Source organism: Phalacrocorax carbo, chromosome 8 (genome assembly GCF_963921805.1).
Source record: "Phalacrocorax carbo chromosome 8, bPhaCar2.1, whole genome shotgun sequence".
NCBI lineage: Eukaryota > Metazoa > Chordata > Aves > Suliformes > Phalacrocoracidae > Phalacrocorax > Phalacrocorax carbo.
The window spans coordinates 5,448,051-5,472,769 of record NC_087520.1 but is presented as its reverse complement, the minus strand read 5'-3'; the positions used below and the strand labels follow the sequence as shown (position 1 = coordinate 5,472,769).

At 45.9% G+C, this 24,719-nt stretch overlaps 1 protein-coding gene across 3 annotated transcripts in view; it reads right to left on the bottom strand.

Annotated features, from left to right (window-relative positions):
- MYOT (myotilin) overlaps positions 1–21,111 on the bottom strand; it is a 34,900-nt gene extending 13,789 nt beyond the window's left edge. The window contains exons 1-7 of one of the 3 annotated variants that reach the window (XM_009500396.2): positions 20,885–21,111; positions 8,612–8,685; positions 7,437–7,499; positions 6,756–6,897; positions 6,105–6,128; positions 5,451–5,570; positions 4,595–4,853 (exon numbers count right to left, since the gene is read on the bottom strand). In XM_009500396.2, coding sequence (XP_009498691.2) covers positions 4,595–4,853; positions 5,451–5,570; positions 6,105–6,128; positions 6,756–6,897; positions 7,437–7,499 — 608 coding nt within the window. In that variant the 5' untranslated portion in view covers positions 8,612–8,685; positions 20,885–21,111. The remainder of the gene's footprint in view (positions 1–4,594; positions 4,854–5,450; positions 5,571–6,104; positions 6,129–6,755; positions 6,898–7,436; positions 7,500–8,611; positions 8,686–20,884) is intronic. The other 2 variants (XM_064458370.1, XM_064458371.1) reach the window with 2 other exon arrangements.
- Between the last annotated feature and the right edge of the window lie 3,608 nt (positions 21,112–24,719).

Here is a 24,719-nt window from a genome sequence, read left to right as displayed (position 1 = left end):
TTCACTGACCTGGACTGTCATAGTAGCCCTCTGTGTAGCATTATAAGCCCAGAGACTTTAATGTGCTGCCAGCAGATGACACGGCAGGACCTGCCTGTCCTCCTGCCTGCACTACTGTCAGAATAAGAGTCTCCACTAGTCCTGGCCTTCCAGGGATGCTTCATTTAAGGGCTGGAGCCTGGGTTTTGGGCAGGTGCCCATGGTCAGCAAATCACCCTGGTGGGCAGTGGTGGGAGCTGCCTGTGGGGCTGCTGGTCCCTGCTGACCCCAGGAGGGACTGATCCTGCTGGCAGCCAGGACCTGGCACTGCTTCTAGCTGGGTCTGTCCATCCATCCATCCATCCATCCTCAGCTGGGTCTGTCTGCCCGTCCATCCACCCATCCCTGGCCCCAGGAGCACTGTCTGCCTCCAGCTGGGCTGCGGAGGGAAGCAGTGGGCAGGGGGCTGCCGGCTCTCCCCACCCCCCGGGGCTCAGCACTGTCCCTTGCCTCCCCCCGCTCCCAGGTACGTCCCTGCACTCAGCAGGAGAAGGGGAAGAATTGAAGAAGTCGACAGCTATCAAACAGAAAAGGATGGGGTTTTTTTACCCATAACAGCTATCAGGGAGCAGTGAGGAAGGACTGCTGCAATATGCTTAAACGTCCCTAAATCCCACTTTGTTATCTCAATGCAATTCCTTTTTTAATTCATTTACTAATTGGCTGTAGCTAAGTGCCTCTGTAGCGATACCACTCTGGTACTGCTTTTAAGGCTGTGTACTTAAAGGCAACAAAGATTTGACAGCCAGACATAAATGTTGTTTAAGTTTACAAAATTTAAATTTACAATATTTTAAATTGATAAAAAATAAAGCCCAGCAGCCCCCCCCCCCGACCGAGCCCTCCATTGATACCTGACGCTGCTGTGCCCCCATCCCCACACCTTTGCTATGGTATGGAGCTTAGTGAAGAGCAGTGGCATTTCTCAGGGATATGTCTGAAGAGTTGGGAATGGAATAACACAAAATATACTTGATGATAAAATATTGCCTGATGGTGTTTTGCTGTTTGCGTGTGCTATTACAGCTGTATCCCTGTAACTGAAAGCTTCAATATATAATTACATCTTAAATTAACATTATAGTGTGTTAAGTATCTTCATTATACTTTGGCATCTCTTGCCTAGCATACATGCTATCGTTTAAGACACCCCAGCCCCATAAATACTGCAGCTTGGGCTGCCTGTGGTCCTTCATTTGCTGCTTCTCTCCCTTCACTGTGCCTGTGAGTCTCTCAGCACAGCGATATTCAAGAGTTAATCGACATTTAGTGTTTGTATTTTAACATTAGCCCATGGTTTGTGAACTGAATCCATGTAGTGGTGTTAATTGAGTGCTAATTTATTTAAATTCCTTGTGATGAAAGTGATTAAGGAGGAAGTGTCCCCCTGGTTGTTGGAGAGGTTATTTGCTCTTTAAGTTTAAAAAAACCCAAAACTGTAGTTTGCACGGAGAGAGATGAGTACTTAAAAAAAGGTAACTGTAGCATGATCATTTGCCCTGTAGGAAGCTGTGAGCACGTTAAAGGTCAGACTCTGTGTGCTCAGACAGGCTCCCTGGCTTCCCATCGACTTCAATGAGGGTGCAGTATGCTTGCTTCAGAACTGAAGTTGGCTGCAAGGCATCAATTTAAGGACAGCTTTGTGCACTTAAAAGGCTGGATACCACTGGGATGACTTGTGTGAAAGAGAAGGAACAGCAAAATGTGAGATCCTGAAGGTAGGAAAAAAACTAAATCTCTAGCCTGAGCTGGGGTAACTCAATAGTGCTCTGATCAGCACTGCGAGGTGTTAGAGACGAGCTTTTCTGTACTGCTTCAGTTTACTTTCTATGAATAGTGACACACTGCGTCTGATTGGATTCTCCTAGTTGCTTGAGTCATATAGCAACAAATGCCGAGAAAATAGTTAAGAATCTCTTGCTTATTTACTAAGGAATCTTAAAAGCTACCTAAAAGACCTGGCAGTATACTTAGTGCCTGAAGCCTCTTCTTTTGCTTGGGTTAAGTTCCTTTATTAAAGTTAATAACCAGTATAGATTTTGTTCTGCTTCTTTGAGGCTGTTGAGGAAGACACTGTAAGCTGCAGATATAAAGGGCTCAGAAAGGAGTGGCTGGTAGTGACAGTCTTCTAGAATGGCATTTTCTAGCTTTTATAGAATGGCTGTTGCTAAGCAATAATTTGGAGAAGTATGAGTACAAGGACTTCATTAATTTTATAATTATTCCCAGTAATAGCTTTGTTCTGTCATCACTGTCAGTATTTCTTTTTGTCTTTGGTAATACAGTTGCAACCACATATGCTACATGAGAGTTATATGGCTAAATCTGTCTAACAAGACAGTTATTGTACAGCTAGTCATTAGAGAGGAGATTGCTTAGCTTGAGGTAACAGCAACATTTACAATGCTGAGTCCCGTTCATAATGATGTTTCAAAGCACATGGCAATAAGACCATGGGCTTTAAAGTCATTTCAGTGCTTATAGATGGGTGTATCTAGAAATTTTAATAGATTTTTCTCCATATCTTGAGACGTGTAAATGCCTTCCAAAATGTGGTTTAGCATTGCTGTCAATCAAAAACACTCTGCAACTCTTTACACCAGTTAATGTTTTATATAACCCAAATTTTTAAAAGCTATTACATAGCTGATATTGGTGGTATGTTATATCCCTTCATGCAGGACATCAGGTACTACATTTCAAACTAAGCAGAACTTTAAGTATAAAAATGCAACTGCAGCTCACTGGTACTGCTGCAAGCAATAAACTTTACAAGTAGTCATCCTAAGCAGTACCTAAAGATCTAAAAGAGCTTCCCCACAGGTTTCTTGTTAGAAATGCCAAAATACAGGCTTCCTGCTGCCCTTGAGAAGTCTGGAGAGAGGTTGGAAGACTAGTCCTGTTCTAAAAGGACAGCTAGCAAATGTCTCCTACTGCCCCCATTCCTTCCATAATTCCTTCTAATTATGCCAGAGATTTTATAGAAGGCTTTAATTTTTGCTCAGAAGAACAGTCTGCTCTTGTTTAAAACAATCATCAGGCAAAGGTGACAAGCAATGCAATGTTGGTCTGTGTTAGATACTCCCAAGCAAACTCAGCCTTATCTCTAGGTGTTTGGTCCTGGAGTAAAGCCTGAGTTTACTTGAATATGGTGCTGCATTTCACCTGCTTCTCTTGTGATGTTTGGAGACAAGGACAGCACATGCACAGCTTCATCACAGGCTGCAGGAAAGCCCTCTGCAGCTTTGAGGTGCTGCAGTCTGCTGAAGTGCATGCAAGCTGGCTTCAGCCAGGGTTTTGATTCTGCAGTGGGGTCAGCTTGGGGTCCCAGCTGATTTCCCTGGAGCAAGCCTGGATTTCATGGAGAGGCTTGGAGCTCAACTGAGAGCCTTCTCTCAGCGATCTGCAGGTTATCGAAGCAAACCCGTTTAACTCAGTGATTTCGTAAAAAAAATTCCTGCAATGGAGAAAACTATATCGAAATATGATCTCTGCTGTAGGTCATGGAGGAGGACGGTCAGAATTGTTAAAATAACCAGTTTAGTTAAAGTGGTTGAGTACAGCCAAAAATAATCTATAACACAGAGAATGCTTTCTGCCGTGGACAGGCATTTACACACGATGTAACAGTATCGCTGGAACGTAATGCTGGCATTCAGCTGAGGGCGGAGGCACACATCTGCCTCGTAGCTCTCTTCTTTGCAAACAGGACTGAGGAAACACCTCTTAGTGCTGGGCTTGGACCTTTTAACTGTCACCATTTGAGGTCTTCGTTATGCCTATAAACTCCTGAGAAACACTGCAAAAATCTGGGATGGAATTGCTAAGTTGTGCGTTCTAACTTGTTTTGTTTCTCTGGAACAATTAAACAGAATAACTAATAATGCAATAAGTACAAAGCTGCTTGAGAGCTGCATTTGGGACAGAAATTGGATCAAGCCTTGTTTTAAGAGGGAACATGTTATTCTTGGGGGGAAACCTTCACTTCCTGGGCAAGGAGTGTCCCTACCATGGCGTGGGGCAGTTTTCATTCTGTCCAGTGGGTCACTGGTTCAGTACTTTTCCTCCACAGAGTGGTTTGCAGGTACAATCTGCACCGCACTTACAGGATTTCACGTTCTATTGCTGTCTTACAGAATGGGAAACAGAAACGTGAGGTGGTGCCACTTGGTCAAGGTTACAGCGGAAGGTGGTGGCAACAGAACTATACCTTGAAATTTCCCAAGTGCTGTGATCTTTGCTTCATGCTCCACTGTGGAGCCAAAGGTCTTCTAGAGATTAATTATCTGGGGTGATGCTTTTAAAGTTACTTATAGATAGGCATTTCTGAAAATGCCATTAGGCATTTACCTGGGCCTTTAGATAGTTACATACTTTGTCAAATTGAGCCTGGTGTTACACGTTCCCATTGTCATTTAGGCAAACAGCTCGGGTTACTGCAAGTGTGCATTGGGCATGGGAGCTTTGCAGTTGTATTACCAGGGTCTCTAGAAAGTTCATTCTCTAAGTATTGTGTAAAACTAACCCAGGGATGTGATTTTTCTCTTTGTCTTACCGCAGAGGTGAAGCCTGAGGTGAATTCTCATAAGCTCCATGAAAATCTTCAGCTTCACTCTTGGAGTTCATCTGGCTGAAGTTTGTGGTTTCTGCTCGACTGCCCAGCCCTGGGGTCTCTGGGCTGTAGGATGGCAGGCCAGCTGCGTCTCGGTCCTTGGCTCCTGTTTGGCTCTTCCTGGGGAAGGTGGGTTTCTTCATGGTGACTTGCACAGCTGGCCTGTGGCCAGCACCCGCAAAGCTTTCCAGCTCTTTTGCTCCTGGAAGTAGAATTGTCCACAAGTCAGGTAGAAAGCAGTGGTGGTTCACCGGTACAGCATGATGCAGTAACAGGAAGGGAAACTGGTATGCCTGTGAGGGTGGATGAGAATTCAGCCTGCCTGGGGTCTGCATAGACCAAAACCTTCACAGCTACATTAGCCAAACCAAACTTCTCACCAGGGCTGGTGAGCTTTGTTTAACATGCAAGGTGCTGTTCTGTTTGGAGATGGCTTTCAGCACAAGCCAGACAAGTCATGTGTCACAATAAACAAGGTATTACAGCCAGTGTATTGGGCTAAGCTGGATCCCTGAACGGGTGAAGCTCAGGTCTGAGACTCCTCGCTGAGAGAAAAACATCATCTCCACCTTGTCATCCTTGACCCAGGAGGAAGAGGGGCCAAAAGCAGAAATATGGAACAACTCGAATCCAGCTTTCAGAAGTATCTAAGGAGATTGGATTTTTGGGGCATTTCTCCTCTCTTGAGCCTGCAAAAGTGTTTGGGCCTGGCTTCAGCTTGGCAAATATCTGTGATGCTGCCTAATGCTGAGTAGCAGTGAATTGTCTTGTGGCTCAGCTCAGGCAGCCATGTGCTTACCTGGGGAAACGGAGAGACGTGCACTGGATGCTGCAGATCCAAATTCATTTTCAGCAACACATTTAAATATTCCAGAGTCTTCTGGAAAAGCTTCTGTAATAATCAGGGTGCAGACTTCCTCTGAAATGAGAAATTCAGGCATGATGTTGTACCATAAAAACCAAATGCTTAACTTGTAGGAATTGGTCCTTGCAGAAGGACTGCTATGGGTGATGGGGTTTGGCAGCAGTAAAGGGCAGAGGAAGTCAAGGGGTTTGGAAGGAGCAAAGGTGAAGGAAGGCTCTTTCTTCCTGTGACTTTAGAGAAACAAGGCACAATTTTTTTTTTTTGCTAAATTCTGTCTTCTCCTGCACAAGTTTAAACCCCAGAAAAGATCATGGGTCAGAATGGTTGATGTGTTTTCCCTTAACATATTGGGTACTCTTCTTTGCATGTAAAAGGGAAAATACCTTCTTCATTGTGTTGTGAAATAAACTGGGGCCTTTAAGGTGCTTGTGTCAAAACCAAGATCTTGAAAGCTCTTAGCCTGACAGCGAATGCTGTCTTCTGGCTCCCCTTTGAACATTATTGTTTTATCTTGGATGAGATGGGACAATCTAAGCTTGGGGTAAATAACCTATAAGATGTGTAACAAAAAATGCGCAGTGTACTTACCAGGAACAGCTGACGAACAAGCCTCTGCTCAAAATAAGAAAGAAAACAATTAATGGTTATAATGCCGGAACGGAAGGAAGACCTTCAGCCCTCGCCTCCTTTCCCACCACAGCTGTCACCACAGTTACAAAAGGAATCATCTCCCTTTCTGTCCATCAAGAGGAATACCATCTGGATAGGGGAAGCTCAGGTTTGGCTGGAGCCTAATGGGGCAAACATCTCTCCACTGAGGTGATGTAGGAAGAGTTCCACTGACTTTGGAATTAGTTGCTGTGAATTTGGCCCACTATGGATCTATGACATCAGGCCTGGGAGCATGATAAATCATTTTAAAATTGCTTATATTGCATTTTTTTTTCATGAGTTCATCAGTAGTTATAACATACGGTGACAATGCCTCCATGGCTCAGTAGTACTTTCATTAATAACTGACAGCACAGCAATCTCCTCGTGTTGTGCTCGACCTGCTCACGCGTTGCTGGAGGAGGCACAGGCTCTGTGCAGCGGTCTGCGACTTCAGGTCGTTTCATACTTGTAAACTTAACTCTGCCTCTATAAACATTTACAACCTCCTAATTTTTATAGCTGTTCTTGTTCCTCTCTTACCACTGTCCCAATAAAATTATGCCAAACAGACATAGTAATACCTACTTTTTCGTAGTATTCGGAAATCGGCAGAATCTATTATCTGATCATATTCTCTGTACCAGCAAATCTGTAAGGTGGGTGTAGCGCGAATGCGACATTCAAATACCACTAATTGACCCTTTGTAGCTTTTATGTTTTGTAGACCCTGGAGGAAGGAAAATTGGTGTTAAATGGCTGACATAAATATTTCTCTGTTGAAGCAATTATTACGGAATGGTACACCCTTCAGTGAAGATGATGATCTCATGCCCATATTTTTTTTTACTTACAGTAATTCATTTAATTCTAAATGCATTTGCAGTGGGTTGTGAGTAGAGGTTTTACCACCTGTAGACCAGTGCTCATGCATGCTTGTGCATCTAGATAAAGATACAAATGCAGAAAAACACCTATTCCATTGGATACAACATAATAAGGGAGGTCACTATGAGAGGTTTCCACTCCAACCTCCTTTGTAGGAAATAAGAGAGATGGATTCATGTAAGTGGTTCTGTCTGTCTGAATCATTTACCAATTAAGATGTTAGCTTGATAGCATCACTAAGGACGCATGCTGGCTTTTTTGAATTGTAAATGACCCAATGTTCCAGCCTCGAAATACCTTCTGATTGAGCAAGACAACTCAAAATCTAATGTTAGTAGTTGCAGAACAAGCTATGTCATTCAGGCAACCTGTGCTCTTTACCTTTGTAAACACAGGTGTGCTTCCATAGGCAGACCCAGTCAGGCTCACCGAGGGACTCTGCATCTATAGAGCGAAGAAAAGTGATTTTTATAGCTTGAATTTCTCATACGCAGAAACCTGGCTGTGTTGCTGGCACTTTACTTTGAAACAAGAAAATGTTAGTGTGTTTTGCCTGTTATTAATGCACCAGCCTAATAAATACCCTGTGGAAAGTCTCCATTCAAGTGCTCCAAGGGGAAATGCCTCCCTGGACTGTGAACATCAAGTAGTGGAAAACAAAGTTGGTAACTGGTAAGTGTTGCTGGTCTTATAGCTGTAAGCCAATTAACTGCCCACATCTTGTAGCTTCTAGATAAAGATCAGTGTTGCTTGCCAGTAGTTGTCCCCTTCTAGAGAGATCCCTACCTGGTTTAGGTGATCCCCGGTCTAGCTCTTCTTGGCTTGTGTGGTGTATGTGGGAACTACAGTGAGGCTGAATGCAGACAAATGAGCAGGAATTTTGGTACTGTGTCCTGACATCCCCCTTTAAAGCTCAGCTGATGCAGAGGTTGCAAGGAGGTCTCTGATTCAGAAAGAAAGACAGTTTTAAGATGCTCAAATCTTTGCAGTGCAAGATATGTCCTTGTACACATCAATGCTCAATCATGGAACATACGTCCATCTCATTTAGCTTTTGAACCATGTGTCTTGTATATAAATGTGCAACTGAAGTGCTTGGGTTTGTTTTGCTGTGGCACTGGTCTTATCTATAATCTGTCTTTTCTCTGAAATAACTGAAGTTTCCCTCCCAGCCTGAGTTAAGGTGTGAGTCTGTCTCTAGATAGCCTGAGTTCCCCAGCTCTTGACCAAGTATGTGCTCTAAATCAACCATTTGTTCTGAAGTGAATCTCTGAAGCAGGCTTTCTAAAGCAGGATTTCTAAAATCCTATAAATAATAATTTTTTAAAAGTATAAACTTACTCTTTGAGGGTCAATAGATAATGGCTGAATTAAAGTGGTGTAATTCTGTGGACTGAACAGCTGCTAAAGACTTCAATGGCTGAGGAGCCAGTGCTCAGCGAGGCACTGGTGGCATTCCACTTTTTCCTAGTGTGTGGGGAAAAACAACCAGGGCAGGATGGAGATAGAGACTTCAGGAGGTGCGATATACTTGACTCAACACCGTTCGCACTTACTGTGACATTCCTCTGGCCCTGCCAGGATGCTGAGACTCAGAAGGAGGCTTAGCCTTCGGATTTACTCTACAAACCTGGAGAGACAAACATAAATCAGTGTGTTTAGAACTATCTCCTTTTCCTTACAGCACAGTGATGGCTGTTTTGTGAACTGAGCATATGCTGGTTGGAGAGCAAGTGGTATGTGCCTGAGAAAATAGAAGCATCCTTAGTATTTGAGAGTAGACTCAGGTCACTTCCAGAGCATGGAGGCATTTAACCAACGTTATTGAAATGGACCTTTGTAAAAGACCCAAGTCACCTGTGAAACCTGGCTCCATGGTGGGGTCAGGTGTTTTCTGCATTTGGATGAAAAAGTCTAAAGAAAACCCTTCTTGCTTTAGCTAAAGTAAAAATGGTACCTGATAAACAAGCTACCAGATCCTTCTCACGTAAGGACCATAGCATACTGGATTGATGCAAAGAAGTAGTTACTGGTAGCTCTTTAATAAAGGGTTTACAGGTTTCATTTTTGTTTCCCTTTTACTATGGCAAGAGAGATTTTTCTTGAGTGGAATACTGCAGGCTAACGATCTCATGTTTCTGTTTCTCATGTGCACCATTGCATCAGTAAAAAATGCTGGTCTTAATAAATAACTTGCAGCAGCAGCAGTGCTGTTGTCATACGCTCCACTTCTGGAGTGAACATTAGAAGTGTGGCTCCGGACTGAGAGACAGCAGCATGTGTGGGACGTGGAGATGGTGCTCTTCATGTCTGCCTTGAGCTACAGCTGTGAGGACGGAATTGAACCTGGTTTGTGAGCAAGAAGCCATGGAAATAACTGAATTGGCTTTCTGCTGGCTGTAGGAGCAATATAGATGTCCCCTGCTGATCTCTGTGGTGTGATGCAATACTCCTCAGTTGCAGACTTGCTAAAGGGTGCCCTGGGATTTGCGTTCCCCGTCCATTAGACCAGCCGTTGACCCTCCCCACTCTTAGTACCTGCCGTGTCAAATTCAGAGCCTTATTCTACGTTATCTGGTAGCATGTTGTCATGTGCTGCCAAGCCCTTTGTTTGTGCCTGTATGTGTCTGTGGTCATGCAAACAGTACGTTAAGGTATTGGCAGATGGTTACAAAGCTGTTGTTTGTTGTTCAGTGACCAGTTGCTAAGGCCACTGTAACTGTCGCCTTGTGAGCTCCTTGCCTGTTGATCCACTGCCTTTGTGGTGGTTTTGCTTTGTGTTTGCAGCCTGCTAAGAGCCAGGTGTGCGTGGTTGTGGCTTGACAGGTAGGAATTCTGTCCTTAAGGTTACAGTTGTTTCTTTGCACCCTGACAGCGCTCTAGATCAGACAAACCTGTGTGTTTCTCCAGGGTCTGTATCCTATGCTTGATGCTCCTGGTTCTCTACGGTGTTGTTTGGTACTTACAGCATTTGTAATGTGATAAGTAGAGTAACTTCAAATTTGGAGTCTTCTAGCTGACTGTCACCCTGTCCTGGAGTCGCATTTGTAGAGATGCAGATAGGTGTGTGGTGTAGAAACATGGAGGCACCTCAACGGACTAGAATTTAGTTACCTCAAACAGGTCAGTAGTGCTACAAAAGCATCCATCTCATCAAATAAAATCAGTATATGCATCTGAACTCTTCAGAGGCTTTGCATAGGCATTTGGTCCAAATAATTTATGTGAGATCTGTTGTCTCCTGCTTTCTGTCACTCTCCAAAAGAGTCGTAACTGATTACAGTGAAGGGTATTTTGTGGGCTGGTTGGATGTGACTGGTGTAGCCACGTGGCAACTGCAGGCAGCCACGTGAGACAATGGGCTGCTCTAAGGCAGTCAGACGTCTCCGATGAGAACATGTTGCTGTGTGTCTCATCCAAACCTGCAGTATGTTACCCTTGGCCCTGATCCAGCGAAATGGTTACGCATGTACTTGGACCACACATGGCCTTCATATTTCTATCTGCTGCTCTTGAGTTATAAGTATCTCTCAAGCAGTTCAAGATGGCTCCTGTCCAAGGTTAGGTCACGTGGCCATCAAAAGGGCTGTGCCATGATGCAAGGACTGCTGGATAATCCCAAAGCCTTGGGTGTGGGAGGTGGGCCTGGGAAGCCAATGTTATTGAGTTGCCCCGGATTCCTGCTGCAAACCAATACTGGCTGTACTCCACCACAGATCCCTGTGATGCTGTTTGCATTGCCTCCTTGCAGTCTATCAGGTAATGGTCAGTACAGTCAGTTTTCAGGACCTATAAAATCAGCTGATTTGTTTTTTCTGTTTTTCCTCTGAAGAAAAAGGGCAGTGAAAAATCAGACATGCAGATTGTGAAGTTGTTCTCGGGCTGACATATCTGCTTTAAAGGTTCTTCCACATGACTGAAACAGCATTAACAAAACTGCATTGGAGGATCTATGTCCCCTTTTTTTCTGTACAACAAAAGACTTAATCCTCCTGTAGACATGCCATTGTTCTTGGTTGTTCCACTCTGTTTCCAAGTCTGTGATCAGTCTGGAATCGGGCAAGACGTGCACAGAAACAGAAGGCACAGACGCACCCCTTAGCGAGAGTAAGTGAAGTGGGCAGAGGGGACTGTGAGGCTGTGGTTTAAGATCAAAGCCCAGTGAGGTAGTCCAGGAAGCTTGCTCAGAAAGGTTGGACACACCTTATCTGGAGTGAGAAGCAACATCTTGGAGAGAGGTTGGACTACTGAACTGAATAAGAACAGCTTTGAAGAAGTTTCTATGCATGATAAAAAAGGCACTGAACTTTAGCACTAAGCAGGAGTAGCACTAGCTTATGCACTTGTGCTCAAGACAGTTACTCAGTTGCGTGGCATTAGTTCCTCAATGTGATGATTACTGCTAAGACCTTCAGACATGGCAGAGGCCATGGCCAAAGATGATGGCTGTCATAGTTGCAAGTGAAGCTGGACTGCTGCCATGTAACACGCCAAGCAGTCAGTGTTCACACAGTAAATACAGCAGCTATATATGTGATGCTGCAGCTGCCAGCACTCGAGGAAGGCTAGGCTAATCTCTTGCCAAAGCAGATCCTACTAGTTCAGCTGGGAGGAGACCCCATCATAGGGATGTCTGTTTGTGCTTGGCTGCTGTAGGCCCCTACTGTTTAAAGCAGAAGCCATCCTTGAAATCCATGTGGCTTGCAGCACCCTGGTTTGTAGGCAAACTCATCCTTCACATGCATGGTTTATGTTAGATGCTCTGTTCTCACGTCCTGGTCTGGGGTCCTTCCATTTCACAGTTTGCTGCTTGTGAGTGTCTTGAATGCTTTCACTGTTAATATTGGATTTGGATAAAGGAGAGTTATGGGTATAGATAAACGGCTTATAAGCTTCATCACCGGAACAGTCACTGTTTTAGTCTGCATTTCCTGGGTTTAATTGGGACCTAATGACACTGGCAGTCAGGATATTTAGTAAAACAGGAAACTTTCAGGTATGCTGAACGTGGTGGCTGGTGCTGCTTTAAAGGGCAGAGTGCATTAGGGAGAGTAAATGTGCTGAGAGCACTTGGACTCTGGCTGCGATGCTGGCCAGCCCTGCTACTACTAATTGGTTTCACATGATCGAAATAGTGGGCTTCTGTGTGAGTGCAAAGCTGTCTTGTGTATGAGGCTGTATATGTGGCTGTCCAACGTAGCAGTGAAAATGAGAGGAGCTAGTCAGCTTCCAAGAAAACACTGGAAGGTCACTCTGAGATAGCTGTTTTCTCTCTGACGTGTCTGCTTTTCTTTAAGTTATGTGTGATGCTCCAGGCTTCTTTAACTATCTGTTTTCAGACTCCTGAGATCCTGTTCCTGAGTCCTGCCGAGCTCCGTGTGTGATGTGACCCTCTGTCCGTGTTTGCCTTGCTAAGCACAGAGGCTTTCTACAGCAGGTCAGCGGAAATGTCGGCGCTGTACAGCTTGCGCCCTTGAAAGAATATATAGCCGAGGTTTTACCTTGGTGAGTCATTCTAGCAGTCCTAGTGTCTCATGTAAATGTCAGCCTTTACTTAGTGTAACTCTAGATCTTTGTGAAGAGGACAGAATTAGACTCAGCCAAATGAAGATTTGAAGGACCTTTGCAACCCAACACCAGAATGATTACAAGGTACATACAGATCACGCTGTTGACACAAACCATAATGATGACATTCTAGCATTACCTGAATAGTTGACATGGCTGCAGAATTATGCTATATGCAACACTAGGACAAATTTAACACAGGGTTAGGAAAGTATTAAAGCTGCAAGGAGCCCTCTTGCCAGGTGTTTAGATCATGGAAAAACCCTTAAATCTGTTTTAGGAACAAAATGAGCATCTGCTGGATCTGAAATACACTGCATTGTAAAGAGTGTGTGTAGGGGGAAGGAGTAGATTTTAAAATTTGCACTTAGAAATGAGGCAGACCTAGACTGCATCATCATACTAATGTGCCAGCATGTCTTTTGTTTAGAAAACAGGCTCAAAAAGATATACTAGAAAACAACTTCTGGTCAATTTGAAAGCGCTATATTTTGCAAGCCATCTGCGCGTACCTGGTGGCGTTACTCATTTTCACAGAGGTGTTCAGGCTTTGGGAGCGTATGCTAGACACTTGCATATCTTGTGGCACTACCCTATAGGGCTTAACAGTGATATGAACAGAGGAGTGCAACGAATGAGGCTTTCCCAAAGGCAGGGGGCAGGAGAAAGCTCTGTCTGGAGTTGTGTTTCTTCTGTGCCTTATGGCTAAATGGGGGAATTGTCACCACTTCAGTAGTGAGCTTTCTAGTTGCGAGTTACTTGGTGATGTGAATATGTGATTTGAATGTGGCTTCTCTTGGTGGCTCCTGGGGTGTGAATAATGACTTCTGTAGGAAGTGAGAAAAAAAAAGATTTTATTTGTTTCTCTTCCCATGCACCAAGGATCCTGAGATGACCGGTTAGATTGCGGAGAAATTTGTGATAGCTTCAAATTGTGGAATGATTTCTTAAAATGACTGCTTTTTGGGTGGGGAGAAGGGCAGGTTTGCATCGGCTAAGATATTGCTGAAAATAAGCAAATAGCTGGAAGAGGTTATTGTAGCCATCGATAAGGTATTTACAGAAACTGCAGAATCCTGATTGGATTTGAGGCTTGATGAGAGTCTTTCTGAATTGTGGAAATGCAGCTGAACACTGAGTGCATTTCAAAGATCAGTTTCTTGTAGCATATTTTCAGAGCATGTAGCTAGCACTGAAGTGCTCTATTTCAAAGGCTCATTTTATGTGTTAGGTTTTTAATGCCTCCAGGAAGCAGGCAGGCTATTAGATTTGCATCTCAAAAACGGTGTGTGCAACTCCTGTGGGCATTTCCATACATGCTGTTCAGGAAGGGCAGAAAAGTACGCTGGCTTTCAGGGACAGGCTCGCTCTGGGATTAGCAAAGACTTTCAAGCATGGAGAACAGCGTGGCTGCTGAAATGCGTGTGCTATGGTCAATGCTTGAAAGTCTTTGCCAAGTTCAAGATGAGTTTGTCTGTGGTACAGAGCAGACTGTCGCAAAGAAAAGAGCATCAGCAATCTCAATGTAATGGCATTTGGGCAACAGTAGCCTTAGTATAGGAAAAAAGCGCGGCTGGGAGCTTAATCTTGGATTTAGTTAAGCCATGTGCCCGATGAGATGGCGAGAGTTTGCGAACACGCCCTGTGTACGGCTCACGTGGCAGTGAAATCTGTGCGATGTTGGTGTCCATGGGCAGCGGGCAGGGGTGCGCATACTCAGGGTGTTATTGCTCATGGTACACGTCCCACTCCAAGTGCAGTGTGAAGAGATAGGGCCTCAATATCTCTCCTTTCAAATCACCTTTTGATTGCCTTGAAAGTCCCCTGATCCAGCCCTTAAGATGAGAGCAGAGGTCCCTCCTGGCGTGGCTCTGGGGCCGCCTAGCGGGGTGCACTCCATGCAGCCCTGTGGGACCCACTGTGAGAGTCCGTCTGTTCATCCAGCGTCTGGGAACGGTTCACAAACTAGGGCTGAGAGTGAATTAATTTCATCCCTTGTGTTACATGCCTCTTCTGGGTACAGCTGTTTCTTGGGGCTGGAAAATCCTGGCTTTCCCTCCCCTTATTTGGGTAACAGCTGAACTGCCGACAGATATTGGACACTTGAGTCAAACTAGAGTTCCTAGAACCAAGTGACTAAATCCCCCTTTAAGCACCAACATTAAAAGATGCCTAGAGCTTATTTTAAGAGATGCTAAGCTTCTACTTGAGGCTCCATACTTGTTAAACTAGGTAGATTAATGTCAAACACAGATCCTGGTCATTTGCTTCCCTTCTTCCCTATAAAAAAACCCCCAACCCTACCCCTCTTCTATGCATGCCAGAGCATTATAGGAATGTGGAAGGATTTTGAGCCCAGACTGCCTGACACATGAAGACTGCAGAGAGAGTAGCGCCTGAAGGCTCTGGTGCCAATGGTTGTAACCTGCAGAGTACAGGCAGATGTAAGTAGAGTCCCTGGGCATCCTGATAGACCCGCCTGCTCTCTGCTGCCTGTGCTGTGTGTACCTTTGGTGTTTGTGTTGCACAGGCCTTAAGGGCAAGTGTTCAGTGCCACGGAAAGGGTGTTATTTCAAGAACCTGGAAACTGCTATTTCTGCAGTTAGGATGCCTTATAGTAACAAAGCTAGACAAAGTTCTTTCCTGAAAACTCTGGGGAAGCACCCACAGCCTCACTGTCTCATGGATTACTACTTCCTAAGAACTCTGGGCTGTCAGGGCTTGGATCAAGAGCTGAAGCACTGGGGCAGCGCTGAGCTGCTCTGGCCTGGTGCAAATCTGTGAGCCATCTGACCGGTCAGTTCCCCTCCTTGTAGCCACACAGTGCCAGGAGCCAGCGGCAACTCCTGCCTGTGTGAGCGTGGCTGTGCGCAAGGAGAGGATGGATCAAATTCCAGCTCTCCCTTTCACTGCTGGTGGCTGGAGGATGCTTTCCCCATTCTCCCATGGATACCTGCAGTGAATAATGAAGCAAAGCCTCAGCCCTAATACATCAGACAAGCCATGGTCTTTTTTTAAAGTAGAAAATATCACACTATTCAGCCAGCAAGTAAGTTAACTTCTCCACCCTAGAATACAACCATGACTCTCCTGTGAGTCATAAGGAGGGTGAAGTTTATGGGGCCACAGAGGAGAGAGAGCAGTCTAGCCAGCTCGGTACTTCATGTGGGGCACACCTTTCCAAGGAGGTGGATCTGCCATTCCAGCAGGCTTAGGAGAAGATCAGAATTGTGTGGTCAGTGCACGTAACTGTGTGTGACTCATGGCGTTGCTATCCAGCGCTCCAGCGATGACTTGCTGTTTCTGCTGTCGGTGGCTGTACTGTTACGTTTGCACTTTCTGCAGAACGCAGCATGTTCTGATCTCTGCAGTCCCCAAACCAGACCCGTTATGTGTGTCCCTCCTTCTTCGAGAAGAAGGAATTTTTGTAACAGCCTGTATGAATTGTGACTGCTATCCTGTGCTATGCTGGATGCTATGTTTTTACTATGCTACTAGTTACCAAAGTGGAAAAAGAGCCTTTTCTGTCCCAGAGCCTCTTGCTTTTACTGAGCTGATTTAAATTGTTTTGAATAGGAATAAAGAGAAAGTATATCCTCAGGTGGGAACACATTCAAATGGGATGTCTATAGACTGACAGCAGTAGCTAAGTTGCGCGCAGAGGCAAATAAGAATCTGGGGTAGCTTTTGCAGAGCCTGCATAATATTTTTCTCCAAAGTGCTACACAAAGCAACATGTGCCTGCTGTAGCTTCTGTCGGATCCCACAGCACATCCTGACTGGCAGTCTGATGCTTCTGCCATATAAACCTGATGTCATCAAAGCTGGTGGACCCAGAGATGAACCAAAGCTCCTGAGCCTGCCTGCCCTCTTGTCCTGCTGCACGTCAGGCCCCTGAGCTGCCCGCGCCCTTCTGTGTGATGGAGAAGGCTGCAGGGAAAATGGAGGTGAGTGACTGATCTCCATGCGCCTTGTCTGATCATTAGTGCCAAGGGAGCTGCTTCCAGCCTGTGTCCCAGGCAAGGGAGCCTGCGCACAGGAGTAGCAGCACGTAATCCTCCAGGCTACTCATCGCTGCACTTTATCACCTCACATCTGTGCCCCCAGCGAATTCTGGCCTAGAAGTCTTGTCCTCACGCTGGACACACGTTCATACAGAGCTGCTGCTGGGGGCTCTGCCCCTGCTCCAGTGTGCCAAGCCACCGACACCCAGGATGGGCATTGCCAGCACTTCCATGAGTGGAGCAGAGTCAGTGGGTGAGATCTGAACTTGTACAATTAAACAAGAAACCCAGGATCCTCCTGGAGACTGTTTGCTTCAGGGGAGTGTTATTTAAAGCTCTCTCATCTCCGGTTTCACTGACATGCCAGGAGATGTTTTCAGCTCACTCGCCTCCTGACGGGAGCGTCTGTCTGAGCTGCCGGGGAGAGCCGTCCCCGTGTTCCCGCGGTGGTGGTGCGAGGCTCTGACCAGAGGCGCCTTCCCCGAGGCAGCATGCCAGCGCTGTGCGGTTCCCCCAGGCGCCGAGGGGTTTGCGGTGGGCATGTGAACCGCAGGGGCAGCCGCTGGCTGGCTGGTGGGCTCCCTCCGCACCGCTGCCTCAGTTCCGTGGGGTGGGCAGGCCTGGGAGCTGGGAAGCAAGCATCCGAAGGACGGGGTCTTTGGCCACCTCCTGCTCGCGCTGGAGCAGGGCTCGTCCCTTTGCTGCCACTGAGCAGCAGAGTTATCTCAAGTGACTTGTTTTAAAATGATGCTAGTGTAGGATGTTAGTGCTGGGTGGTGCGAGGGGAGCAGTGAGGGAGCAGGGGGGATGCAGCTGGTGCTGATGCTGACACAAGGAGGGGTTTTTCAGTCATTTTGGCCTTCCATGGCTCTTTGAAGAGGCTGGAGTACTACTGTGCAGTGGGGCAGAGCTGGGGTCTCTTAAATGCTTGTTCTCAGTCCTATGTCAAGGCCAGGTCCTATCTCTGATCTCTTCACCAGAGAAGCTGGGGCGGCTGTTGGCATCTAAAAGAGAGTCTGAGTCTATACCAGTGGGGTTCATGGTAATTACCCAAAACTGCTGGGACCCAGAGTGTGTCACAGAACCAAGTCTGGAAGACCTGCAGTGGTCAGAGTACGGTCATCCCATTGCACATGCTGCAGTATCGCCATGAAGCTCAAAACAGGGACCTACCTGTTGCGCTGTAAAACATGGTAAAAACCTATGCCACCTTCAGAGCTTTTACACAGAGCATAAATCACGCATGCAAAGTGCAGCTAATCAGAATATTGCTAAACACTGTAGTTTAGATGCATGTTTGTGGAACTAAGGCATAGACTATGAAGCAGTTAAAAGTGCCAATTCCCAAAACTGTCATTATTCAAGTTGCCTAAATTAAGCCATCACTGTACAGTCAAAGGAAGCTTTTTATATGGAAATAATTTTACAAAACCCAAGCCATTTCATAGAAGATTGAGCTGACAAAGAGCATTCCGTAAAATTAAGTAACTTGCACAGATGTTTCTTGAATGAAAAATAAACGTACCCCTGGTCTAATGGTTATTTTCTGTCTCTAGGAAGCATCGAGACTGGACTGTTTAAGCTCTCACAAACACCTCTTATGACAGCAACATGTGCCATACCCTATGTCCAAGGAGGAGAAAAGCTTAGTTTAAATGAATAGCAATGGCATTTGGGCTTCTACAAAGTACTGTGTGCCAGGTGTATGCCGAGCAGCGAACTCTTCATTGTTGGGGAGCCCACTCGCAGGCTGACAGTGGGCTGTGCAGCCGAAATCCCTCCAGGAAATATGATCGGTCTAATTTTAGCTACGTGGACAGCATTTGATATGGAAGCAGCTGGTGTCATGCAAATCCACAGGCCTGTCAGGTAACCCGAGTGCATCGCTAAAGCAAATATGTTCATTTCCACCCAAAGGCAATCTAGAAAGCCAGGCTCAGTTTTAGCTTGCACTTGACTCGATATGAATCAGAGCTGTAGCTTTATAACCATAGATATGCAGTGCCCAAACGCTTAGATTTTAATGCCATTTCAATAGAAAAGTGAGGCGTGACTTATTTATTTTTCTCACCCCATATTACATTTCATGCTATACATACCTGTTTCTGTTTACAACTCGTGGAAATGTTTTCTGGTCATACTCTTTCCGCTCCCGTCTTGTGAAAAGGTTTTCTACAGTGAATAGTTTATCTAATGAAAGCCAGCAGTGGTCTGAGCCTAAGCTACTGGTGGTCTCTTGATCTACTAGATGTCATGCTAATTGCTCAAGAGTATATCTAGGGAGTGATCTCAGTAGGTGCTCGGATTGCTGTGGTCTTGGCAGCTGAGACACAAGCTTCCTAGGTAGAAAAACCCTAAAAATACAGGAGGGCTTGAATTTTCTGTCTTCTAGAGAGTGACAGAGACAGCATGTCTGCTAAACTACACCACAAGTGTCTCATAAGCAAGTTCTACTGCTCAATTACTTGAAAGTCTCAGGAAAACAAAAATGCCTAACCTACTGCATACCCAGGTGCTCTGGAAACACTTCACGTACCAGCATTCAGCGCCGAACACATCAGTGTCTGGACGGATGTGAACTCCAGCTAGTGCTGCAACTGGAGCCTGCAGCAGCCCTGGCAGTCGGTGAGGGGCTGTCCCCTGACAGCCATAGCCTTTGGAAATTAGGAAATGATAATATGAAGGCATGTGTGCATGCAAGGCACAGGAGAGCCAGGGCTTTGTCTCTGCCTGCCCCCCTTGCCAAAAAAAAAAAGTTTGCTTCTGTTTAGAGAGCTGGTCAGTAAATGCATTTCAAATGTTATAGGTTAAATAAGCAACAGAAACAGAGACAGGTTACAGTTCTTGTTGACAGTATTTGTGGTAAATAGACAAAGTTGCTACCTCAGGCAGTGAAAATGCACCACTGAATTTTCTTGCTACCTTTTGCAACAACAGCTAGGAATTTCGCTAGGAGATAACATGGCGTTATGGACAAAGCTCTAGGATACCCAAAATCTACTAATTAATACAACTGAAAAGCAAAATATGAAAAGGAAGAGTTGATATCCAGGCAACAGAGGGAATAAAGAATAAAGTTCCTTTCAAGAGGCAGGTCCTGCCCTCAGGTTCGCCTCATTCCCTGGTCTGCAGAGGAAATGCTTGATCCTCAACTGTTTGGTCATTTGGAGCTTGGAGGCCCCAAATTCCCATCCACACCTGGCCCTTGTTTTCACTACACTCTGGATGAAGTGCACAAATAATGTGCAAGATGATTATTGTGCCACAGGGCTGAGGCTGTGCGTCCTGCACTGCTGGGGAAGAGGAGGTCACTGCCCTGGCTCTGCCTGTTGCTTGAGGTTACCCTCTGCTGCTGCCCTGCTGCAGGGGGCACAAACAGGGTGTCCTGCCTCCTCGACTGCTGCAGAGGAATACCCATGTATGGGTTTTTGTGGCACATGATGGTAGCTTTGAGTTAGTTTGCTGGAAAGTGAACTTTTCTGGCTGCAAATGATGTGCTGTTAGAGAATCAGAGCAGTCTGTGCTCTGGGAAGGGTGAAAGACTAAATCCGAATCCCACACCTGTGGTTCTGGTTACCTCCATTATGCACAGATCCCAGTGCTATGAAAAGACTCTCACTAAGAAGATGCATTATGTTTTCTGGCCACTTTCTTCCCTGTCGCGTCTCTATCCCTTCTCTTTTCTTTTTAACCTGCCTTTAAGCCATGTTTAGGAGGAGGCTGTGGAGCCTGGCTGATGCTCTGCTGCACAACTGAGCCTGCATCTCAGCTAAGTGTCTTGTGGACCGTTTGCCTCTTCCCTCAGCCCAAGACACTGAATGAAGTATTGGTGGTTTGGCTGCTTGCAAAGTACCTCATTAATGAAGCGAGATGTTCAAGGGGGCAGAGCTCATCATGGCTTCACCCCTTGTACATGGGCTGTGGAGCTGGGATGCCCTCCAGTTGGCAGTGGGGTCCTCTCTTGCATTGGAAACCACAGTCTTCCTGGGTTTCCTTGGTGCGAGGGTGAGAGATACTCATGCGGGCAGGAGGACTGAGCCAAGCATACTGTGGGGTTGGGGCTCCTGCTTTGCCAGGATGCTCAAATGACCACCCTTGACAAGCCTACAGGTAAGAGCAGAGCTCAGCATGCCAGAAAGGGGAACGCTGCTATCTGAAATCAAAAATCATATCCCTGCCTCTCCTCCCCACCCCCTGAAAAGCCCTCGTGTAACCTGAGAACATGATTAGTATGCTAGAAATTAAAGTGTTACTCACCTCTCTAAGCCATCAGTTTGGTTTTGGGGCTCTTGCTGCCAGCAGCTTGAGTCAGCGCTGAGTCTTGAAGTGGAAAGTCTCCTCCCCGCCAACTCCCCTCCGAGGACTGAAGGCTGTCAGGGGTGGTGGGTTACATTTCTAATGTTCAGATCCCTGCTTGTGAGTGATGGCATGGCGGGAATGTCAGCTGTATGGGAATAAACTGCAGCAATTTATTCTCTCCAGCCTGTTTGAAACTCAACAGAGTGGCACCATTAGCTGGAACAAAAGAGGCCCACTGTTGCGAGATACAACGGTGGCCAGATCCGTAGCTGCGTATAATTTATCATGCTAGCAGTCCTGAGAGCTGGAAAGATGCCAGCTCAGGTCGATTGTGACTCTCTGCATTGAAAGAGAGCCAAGAAAGAGAAGTGTAGCAAAACTTCATTAGAAACAGGACTCTCTTATACAGATCTGGAATGTAAAAAATTTCCTATTCACTTGGGATACAAAGAAAACCTGAGCTTCTCCCTTCTCCCAAATGCTGAGGAATGCAGGGGGACAGCTTGGGTTTGGTGGAGCCAGCGTACATCTTCCTGACTTGAACACTTTCACATTAGCATCCTCCAGACTTGGCAGCAGAGCTGTGTAAAGCTCGTGGGAGCGGCAGTAATGTCCCCATGATGCAGAAGAATGGTGCCATTATGCGCATAAAATTCAAGCAAGGTGTGTTATTCAGCGAGGTACCTGTGTGTGGGAGGATCTGCAGTGAGGGCATTTCTGAAATGCAGGATCGTGTCTGTGCCCAGTGTTAATGCAGCAAGTTTACTGGAAATTCCTGTGCTCCAAAATGCTATTTAACAGCCTTTTGGGGGGAATTTGCTTTGTGTAGATGCGTAAAGGGTAGGAGGAGAGATCCCCAAGCAAATCTGCCCATCACTCTGAAAGTGTCTATAAACAAATTTGATCTTGTCTTCTACCATAGAAGTGTACTTCCACAGCCAAAGGCCAAAGGGGTGTTATACTGTTCGGTCTTGACATTGCCAGCTTTCATCAATTTTGTGTCCATGAAAATAACCCAGCTGCTTTGCAAAGTCCTGCCCAGCAGTCTAATGTACGCTGAATTAGTTACCTTTTGTGGGGTTCTGGAGGTCTTCTCCCAATTCCCAGTTTGAAACTATGACTTGCAGTTGGGTTTCCTGCAAGCACAAATTTTTCCAGTTACCTGCCTGCTTCATTCATGCTGAGTCCCAGAAGCTGTGAGAAAAGGTATAATTTACTTTTGGCTAAAGGATCTCTCCTGGCACTGTTATTAATGGCCGCACTGGTTTTTTGTGTCACTGCAAATTGTATCAAGGCCATCTGAGCCCGAGGACGGGTGGATCCTGCCCTCCAGCACAGACTCTGGGAGCTGCACCTGCTTGCACCCGCTTCCTCTGGCTGTCTTTTGCCTCCCTGGTGCTCATCTGTGCTTGAAGACCTCTGAGGAAGAGGCCTTGACCTCCAGGAGCACTGGTCTCCCCCTCCTGTGGACAAGAAATTCTGCTGCAAGTCAATGGGATTTACTTGGATCCCCTAGCTAGACATTTAAACTGTTTTTCACCTCTTGATGGCGTAATTCAGATGAACTTTTGACACTGGCTTGAATGCAGGGGTGGTGGGAAGAGACTGGTTATTCCAGCCATCTTAAACCCTTCCCAAAATGGAAAAGCAGCTGGCGCAAAGGCCACAAATGCTGGGGCCCTTCTTCCTGAAGGGCTTTGTCCGGGGCTTCTGAAATGACACTTCAATTTATACCACATCAAACTCTGAGACAGATGAGTAGTGATTTTATTTTTTTATTATTATTATTTTTCCAAAAAGGATTTCTGAATGGTGGGATGTGGGTAACAAATAGTCTTGGTGTCAAAACGACTGGACCTGCCCCATGGAGAAAGTAGGTATCTTCACTTGTAAGTTGGTGTCTAGGGTAGTTTTGACAGTAAGAATTGAATGAATTCTTACGGTTGGGTTGGAGTTCAGGCAGAAACCTCTCACTTCTGTGAGGAGATCCAGCGCATCTTCCCACTCTTGCGTGAAGAAGCTGAGCGTAAGCTGGTATTGATGTCACAGTGGAGCTTGGGACAGGGAGGGAGCTTGCTATGAATTTCAGGAGAGAGAGTAGCTCCAGGTAGCCTGGCAGGCCCCGGCTGGTCTTTCCCAAAGATTGATTTACCTCCGGTAATCAGAGGCTGGTTGAGGCTAGCTGCTGGAAGACAGGATGCTGAGCAAGGACAGTCTTCTGCATCTGCCTGTGGCACATGCTTGAAGGTGGCGGTACTCACTGCTGGTAATAGTCAGGGCTCTTCCTCTAAGAGGTCCTCAGCGAAGTGCAACGAACATGATTGCAAGTTAAAAGTCCTCATCTGTGAACAGAGGAGGAGAAACTTGGGGAAGTTTAAGGCAACAGAGGTGTCATTGCCAGAAGGTGTCACAGCCTGCCTGTGGTCCAAAGGGAGTGGAGGGGCTGTGGGTGTGTGTGCTGGGAGGCACCCCAAGGCCTCCCTATCTTCTCACCACTGAGGTCTCCAAGTGGGTGGTAAACACTGGTAGACTCAGCCAAGTTTGGCAAATTACACTTAGTCAAACCTGTCTGAAACTAGACTCACCAGTGGACTCGGCCAAGCCTCGCTGATTAAACTTAACCAAGCCTGTCTGAAACCAGCAGTTGTTTGGCTGCCTCCATCTTTGATAGTACACTGCTCCAGCTCCAAATTCGGATTGGTACTGTCCAGTACTTCATTGCTTCAGAGGAGCAATGCAGGTTTATGTGAGGGCTGTGTTTGGACAACGGGACACATTTGACCTTTCTCCTGCCGTTACTAGTCGTTCCGCTGAAGATCTGATGTTCTCACTGAGCCAGACAGATCAGTAGTTTTAGCCTAGATGCTTATCACGGATATCTTGGTGTAAATTCAGATCCTCTCTGGTGACATCACCATTAGGCAAATACTTTTCTAAATTATGCTGGCACATGTTTGCAGACTTCCAAGGGGGTTGAGTAAGTGTGGTAGAAAAGGATTGCAAATGAGCGTGAGTCATTTGGAACAGCGTTATTACGTAACAAAGCTGGCATTGCTGGCAGGCGTCCTCAGTCATCTGTCGGTGTTAACTTCTGAGAGCAGCTTAGCAGAGGTGCCTGCCTCCTCTCCGCATGCAGAATCCCAGGAGCAGCATTTTCGTGGGGAGTCTGACTAGCCTCAAGTTAAAGTTCACTCACAGTGTTGCAATAGAAATGTTACTATATGATGCCTTGAGGCATCCGCTTATTGGATGATCTTACAGCTGTGCTTTCTGACAGCATTCCCTTGGGTTTAACTTCGGACATTTTGACATATCTAATATATTTTCCACTGTAACTTAAACCTGTGCCAGTCTGGGCTATACAGACCTATCTATAGGCAATTTGAGGAGCAGTGAACATTGTTGGATGTTTGCCAGTCCTGGGTAGGACATTTACCCTGATATCTACAGAGATACTGTACTGATGTGCCCCCAAGTTGAGCCCTAACAAACCTCTGCAGCCTGCATCATGATACAGCTCCAGGAGATGTCAACATTGTATGTGAGGTTCCCCCGTGAATATGGGACTAGGTTTTATCCAGCTAGAGCTGAAATACTTCCAGAGAGGGATGTTTTATCCTGGCCTTTCCGTAAGCAACCTACTTGCTAGAGCAGAAAAGGTTGCGTTCATTATGAGCTCTCATTCCATTTCCCATCACGACAGTGGTTCTTACAATTGGCTTTTCCCTTTGGTGGTTAGGAGACACAGTCAGTTTACTGAGGTAGAGAAAACAGCTAAAAGCAGAGAGTTTTC